The sequence below is a fragment of the Camponotus vicinus genome, unplaced genomic scaffold (assembly GCF_025532165.1).
Source record: "Camponotus vicinus isolate PSW18456_S1 unplaced genomic scaffold, iyCamVici1.0 SCAF_5, whole genome shotgun sequence".
In the NCBI taxonomy this organism is placed as follows: Eukaryota; Metazoa; Arthropoda; class Insecta; order Hymenoptera; family Formicidae; genus Camponotus; species Camponotus vicinus.
In genome coordinates, this window is record NW_028141977.1 from 14,809,801 (window position 1) to 14,815,853 (window position 6,053).

A 6,053-nucleotide genomic window follows, 5' to 3' on the forward strand; every position below is an offset into this window, starting at 1 on the left:
CGATGTTATATTATGTTTTAAGGTTTAAATTATAACAATAAAGTATAACACACAACTGGTTTTTTTTTAAATTACTTACCGTTGTGTAGTGAAGTTAAATGTATGAAGACAGAAGAATTAATTTATTGCTGATGTTAGCTTAATCGATATATGTATATGTATAGAAGCCAATGATATATCGAAATTCCTATATGTTAATTTTCTACTCTATCTAAGCAAGTTTGACAAAGAAGTTTGCCATAACAAGGTAGCAGTGTTTTTTATTAAAGTTATACAAGGAACCAGCGAAAGAGTTGAATATATTATGAAAGTCTCGCAAGATAGTTTACGCGTAAAATACATAAACTATCGCTTTACGTACAACTCAGATGAATAAACAACGAAAAGCAGCTTTTCTTTCGCTTGTGCGAATCAAAAAAATTACACACAAACTCGTTATTTTAAGTACGGATGTTCAACACCGCGGAAAAATACACTGCCATGTCTTTCGCTTGTCATAAATACGTTGTATAAAACGCAAAATGTCTATTTTTCGCCTGAACGGCGAGGATTGATGCTTTTCACTCACGTATATTGCACTCTGGCGATCACGTTGCATACAAAAGGAAGGGATCAATGCGTGCTCGTAAGTTGCCAATATTGCAATAGCTTCTCTCCTTTCGACAGTGCCATGGAGTTTGGCCTTTCGAACGTCAGCATGATTTCTCTGACCTTATTTTTCAATTCGCGATCGAAGAGATGGCCACCAGTGCGCTCCAACGCAGATGCCATATCGTACTCAACCGAAGGCAGCGGCTCGCGAATAAAACGCGCTGCGCTGGCAATGCTGGGAAGGATATGCCATTGCAACGCTCGGATCTCCCAAAGACTACTGAGCAACGCGTTACTCAGTAATGGGTCGCGTTCCTCCATGAGGAACGGATCACCTGCACCAGAGGCGACTTCGCCGCCCTGTGGGTGATCGATCAGCCTCTTTAATCCTGGATGTCGAAGCAATAAGTTACCCACGAAAAGCAGAATTATTAGGATATCTTCTGGCGGTGCAACCAATGTTAGACGTGCGAGTCGCTTCGCAAATGCTGCTACTAACGCTTCCGGTAAATGTCTGAAAAAATAAAAAGTTTGTAATAATTTTACATATTTGAAACGGGTTCTTTGTTTCATAGATCTCTTTATAGTTCTAAGGAATAGAATGCAATTTATTCAAATTTTATCGAGAGTATAGGACACTTACGTCGAGCTGAGAAACAGATCAGACAAGTAAAACAGACGAGCCTTGTACTTAGTATGAAAAATTTCTGGTTCAAACATTGAATACAATTTAGTGAAAATATTTGGATATTCTAGATTATGTTTGGTGACCAATACAAATACACCTTGCAAGGCTAATACACCGACAGGACCATCCACATCTAGGGAATCCATTAAGAAATCTGTCAATAATATCGGTTTTTCTAAATGCGGCATGACTCGTTCCAGCAAAACTAATAACAATTGTTTGTGTAACTGCGGTGTCAGTTCCCAATGCATAACACAGCCCCAGACTTTGTTTAACGCACGTTTAACGGCCGACTGATCCCAGGTGAATGTAGCATCTAATAAAAAAACATGTAAGGCAGCATTACATAAACATTAATCATATGAAAAATGTTATAATAATGTAGAATATTTACCTTGTGACCCACACAGGAGCTCCTTATTGTCCGATACTTTAGATTCTGAAATATTCAAGTTTCTATTTATAAAAATATATAAATATCAAATAAATAGATTGAGAACTTAAGAATATAAAGAGAGCCAAGAAATTCTACTGAAATGTTACATGTAATAAATAATATGTATATCATTTTTTACATAAAAAATTTTTACTCTCAAAGACAATAAGTCTCAAAAGAGAAAAACTATACCTTCTCCTTCTTTTGGCAGTGGTATTTTATCTATAAGTTCTAATAGGTTCTTAATGTAAATTTCTTGTGGTTGCCTCTTTGGGGTAAGAGAGGGTAGACATTTCCATGTATAGTATAGAGCATCAGGGTATTCAGTGATCTCTTGGAACCTTGATATTAAATTTGTATTGTCCTTTTCAGGTGAAAGGAGCGTCATAAGAATAGGCTTCAGACGATGCAATGGAAAATAATAACCCGTTTGGTCGCGCGGCTCCAACGATGCTTTACCCTCTTCCGCCAACAATTTTATCGCAGTGGTAAGGGCTTGCAGTTGAATAGTCGATTTATATTTTTCCATAGATGCCAGTATCTTTTTCCAAACTTCCTCGTAGCAATTTCTTAGCCAAGTTATATAGCGGGATTCGGGGCTAGGTTCTATTTCACATATGTTAGAAATATAAATTTCAAGGTACATAGAAACATTTTTTAGATGTTATAAATATGTAATAAATATATATAATGCTTCTATATTCCTTATTCATCTTATTGATATAAAAAGACTCATCGGACCACTAACAATTACGTTTTTTTTCCTAGACTCACCTGAGATGATGAGAGTTATCGAATGTTCGAGGTACATGTCGCCGCGTTTCAGTACCTCAACGAATATCGTTTCTATCGTAAGCAAGCATAAACAGGTGGATTCCTGCAAATGAAAAAGGGTGAGATTCTTCAGCGACGCGTCCTAATCAAAAACAGACGACATCAAAAACGTAAGCTCGTAAACGGTTCACTCACGTCCCAATGGCCGATTATGTCTACCAGGTTGTTCGCATGTTTCCGCGAGGCGAGAAACTCCTGGGCCCGCTGCCGCAGTAGCCTCGACATCGCTCTCTGACCCGTGGTGGCGCCCGGCAAGCCCGCTGCATCCGTCATCGCTATGCTACTCTCGAGAGGAGACTTCGCGAGAGGTTGTATTAATGGCAGCAGGTAGCCGAAGACAGCCAACTGTTGTCTAGGTTAGATCGGGTTAGATCAGGTTAGGATTAGGGTTGGGTTGTGTTAAGTTAGGCTATAAGGCCGGGTTTACAATGCATGTAGTAAGCTTTAAAGTCGATATTACATTTGTCGTACGACAAATTTTTTTAAACATATTGATTGGCTGTAGAATAAAAAGTTTCTAAAGACTCAAAAAATTACTATCCCGCAGCCAATCAATGCGCTTAAAAAATTTGTCGTACGACAAATGTAATATTAGCCTAAAGCGTCGTCTACAATGAGATTTTAAGGAGACTTAAGGCGTAAGACTTAAAAAATTGACCAATCACAGTCAAGAATTAAGAGAATACTCGACTGTGATTGGTCAATTTCTTAAGTCTTACGCCTTAGGTCTCCTTAAAATCTCATTGTAGACGCCGCTTTAGTCGTAAGAGGAATTAATCAATCATATTCAATTAGTCTTCTTACATTCAACTGTGATTGGTCAATACCTTCCTTAAATTCTCTTTCATTCAAGCTGCGCAGCCAATCAGAACGTAGAAATGTTTCCCCTTTTGCCGCAATCAGATGCTTTGATCTTCGGCGAAATATAAAAAATTCATCGGAGTTTCTCGCGATTACAAATAATGGCTGCGTTCAGCAGAGAAAGCAGTTTAGGAAGCGCTTTGCGCGGCGCTGCTAGCAGCATATAGGCCATCACACATAAAATTGCATAGCTGCATATGCATAACATAAGACCATATGGACCAATGAGCATCGAGTATTATGTTATGAAAGTCAATATGGCGGCTTAATACTCGTGTGTGATGGCCTTATGTCTTCTGCTGAACGCACTTTTTTGAACTATGTATGCGTATATGTATTTAATACAGGTTATGTATATAAAATTTTGTTGGTGCAAGTGTGAAAAAACAAGTTGGTACGAATGTGAAATTATTAAAAAAAAATGGCTGCGTTCAGCAGAAAAAGCTGCTTTACAACTGTTGTAAAATTCGTGAGCTGATTGGTGTATGCTCTTCATTTTGGCTGAATCTAAGAGTATACACCAATCAGATTCACGAATTTTACAACAGTTGCAAAGCAGCTTTTTCTGCTGAACGCAGCCAATGAGTTTACACAAGTGCAATGGCCGCATTCAGCAGATTCAACAGTTGGGCAACATTACTAGATTTTCCGATGTAATTCGACGCTGATTGGTCGGACCTGAAAGTAGAAACCAATCATGTTCGATTGCTACTTAGCGGTTGAGTCCGCTGAATGCGGCCAATAAGTTGGAAAGAAACAAACATACTTTCTTTCACTCTAACTAATTGCACTAGTGCAGCAGTGTAGCTAAAAAGAACAGACCCAACAATTCCCATATTACGAAATAAATCACATGGAATAACTCATTATTTGTAATCGCGAGAAACTCCGATGAATTTTTTATATTTCGCCGAAGGTCAAAGGCTCATTATTGAACATTTTACGACATGCGAGAACGAAAATATAAATTTAAAATATAAAAAAATATATGTTTATAATAAAGTATTTTTGAATACATATAAATTAATATAATATAATAATACTGAATTATTTATATCAATTATAATATTATTAATTGCAATAAAAATTTAAATATATATAAATAGTATCTTGCGATCTTCGCGCGTTACATCATATCACAATCTTAGCGAATATCTTAGCGCGGCATGAGATTTTCTGCATGTCACGCTCATTATGCATTATTCTCGGTTCCTTTCATGAGTCTCCTAATGTTCTATGTCAAATGCACGGTACGTTGTTCATAAAACTCTCAATTTAGCCAATCTTGCGTTTAGTTCTTGATTATTAGAGAAGGAGAAAAAATCTTATTTGTTTAGCATGATAAATAGATAAATTTATGTAATTAATATTGCTATCTATATATATGTATAATACATATATATATTTATTGATTTTAATCAGTTGTGATAACATTTTTTTACACATTTGAAACATTACATATTGGATTGTCCAGGTATTGCATTGATAAAAATCAAGTGATCAATATATATAATTATAAGAATCATTGTAAATACATATTGTGAGCACAAAGTAAAGATTAAAAGAAAATGAAAATGACAATGGTTCCAGCTAAGCATACTCTTCATAGTGGAATTTTTCATCCTGTCTTACGACAGTGGCAGTCGCCAAATGTAGAGATCACTGCTAATAATCTTATGTATCCCATATTCATATCGTAAGTATAGTATCTGATTATTATTTAAATAATGTAATTTATGCAAATACATATCACACAAAATCCTTGTATAAAATATAAATATAATTTAAAAATTTATTAATAAATGTATTAATTTGTATATATATTTTTGCTTGTTGTAACATTATAGAAATGTAATTTTTATGTTTCTAGGGATGAGAAAAATGCTAAAGATGCTATTAGTAGTATGCCTGGTATATATCGTTATGGTATTAATCAGTTAGAAAACATGTTAACACCTTTAGTTGCAAAAGGATTGCAATCTGTCTTATTATTTGGCATTTTGCAACATCTTGAAAAGGTAATACCTACAAATTGCAATAAAAGTAGAGAAAGAATGTTTCTCTGAAATTATATAAAAATATATTAAAATATCAACTATCTTATTTAAATTTTTATTTCTATCATTATATATTTTGATTTCAATTAAATATTTAATAAAATTTTATATTTCTAATTCTATCAATTTTTTTTTTAGGATGAGATTGGAAGCAACGCTGACAGTGCAAGGAATCCTATTATTCAAGCTTTACCATTATTGCGAAGAAAGTTCCCCAATTTATTGATAGCGTGTGATGTTTGTTTATGCCCATATACAATTCATGGACACTGTGGTATCCTCAATAACGATGGTAGCATAAATAATACAGACAGTATTCGAAGGATTGCTGAAATTGCTGTGTCATATGCAAAAGCTGGTAAGAGTTCATACATTTTTTAAATTTATCTACTTATAAAATTAATTATGTATGTATCATTATTTCAAAAACTTAAACCATTACAGGTGCACAGATTGTTGCACCATCCGATATGATGGATGGCAGGATAGGTGCAATAAAACATGGTCTAGCTACTGCCGGATATTCAAATAAAGTAGCAGTTTTATCATATGCTATAAAATTCGCATCAGGGCTTTATGGGCCTTT

At 35.0% G+C, this 6,053-nt stretch overlaps 2 protein-coding genes across 4 annotated transcripts in view; one reads left to right on the forward strand and one right to left on the reverse strand.

The window, feature by feature from the left end:
* Window positions 1–233: 233 nt before the first annotated feature.
* LOC145971641 (nucleolar complex protein 4 homolog B) lies at window positions 234–2,930 on the reverse strand. 2 transcript variants are annotated; one of them, XM_083099537.1, is made up of 7 exons: window positions 2,685–2,930; window positions 2,490–2,592; window positions 1,908–2,321; window positions 1,674–1,718; window positions 1,560–1,595; window positions 1,235–1,433; window positions 234–1,105 (listed from the first exon to the last, which is right to left on the reverse strand). In XM_083099537.1, exons 1-7 carry the CDS (start codon window positions 2,820–2,822, stop codon window positions 613–615), a joined length of 1,428 nt encoding a protein of 475 aa, XP_082955663.1. In that variant the 5' UTR covers window positions 2,823–2,930; the 3' UTR covers window positions 234–612. The 2 variants fall into 2 exon arrangements, with proteins under 2 accessions (XP_082955663.1, XP_082955662.1); XM_083099536.1 differs by having other exon boundaries at window positions 1,235–1,595.
* A 1,246-nt stretch (window positions 2,931–4,176) lies between these two features.
* Pbgs (Porphobilinogen synthase) overlaps window positions 4,177–6,053 on the forward strand; it is a 2,663-nt gene continuing 786 nt past the window's right edge. Inside the window, exons 1-5 of one of the 2 annotated variants that reach the window (XM_083099539.1) lie at window positions 4,177–4,660; window positions 5,001–5,106; window positions 5,281–5,428; window positions 5,606–5,825; window positions 5,912–6,053. The exon at window positions 5,912–6,053 is cut by the window's right edge and continues 91 nt beyond it. In XM_083099539.1, coding sequence (XP_082955665.1) covers window positions 4,591–4,660; window positions 5,001–5,106; window positions 5,281–5,428; window positions 5,606–5,825; window positions 5,912–6,053 — 686 coding nt within the window. In that variant the 5' untranslated portion in view covers window positions 4,177–4,590. Of the gene's footprint in view, window positions 4,661–4,884; window positions 5,107–5,280; window positions 5,429–5,605; window positions 5,826–5,911 lie in introns of both variants that reach the window. The other variant, XM_083099540.1, reaches the window with a different exon arrangement.

Bases quoted from the DNA above. Each gene is read 5' to 3' on its own strand.
- LOC145971641 (XM_083099536.1), bottom strand. From the start codon at position 2,822: ATGACGGATGCAGCGGGCTTGCCGGGCGCCACCACGGGTCAGAGAGCG. The intron at 2,593-2,684 runs GTGAGTGAACCG...TTTCATTTGCAG, and splicing joins ACATAATCGGCCATTGGGAC to GAATCCACCTGTTTATGCTT. The intron at 1,106-1,234 runs GTAAGTGTCCTA...TTATTTTTTCAG, and splicing joins GATCTGTTTCTCAGCTCGAC to ACATTTACCGGAAGCGTTAG.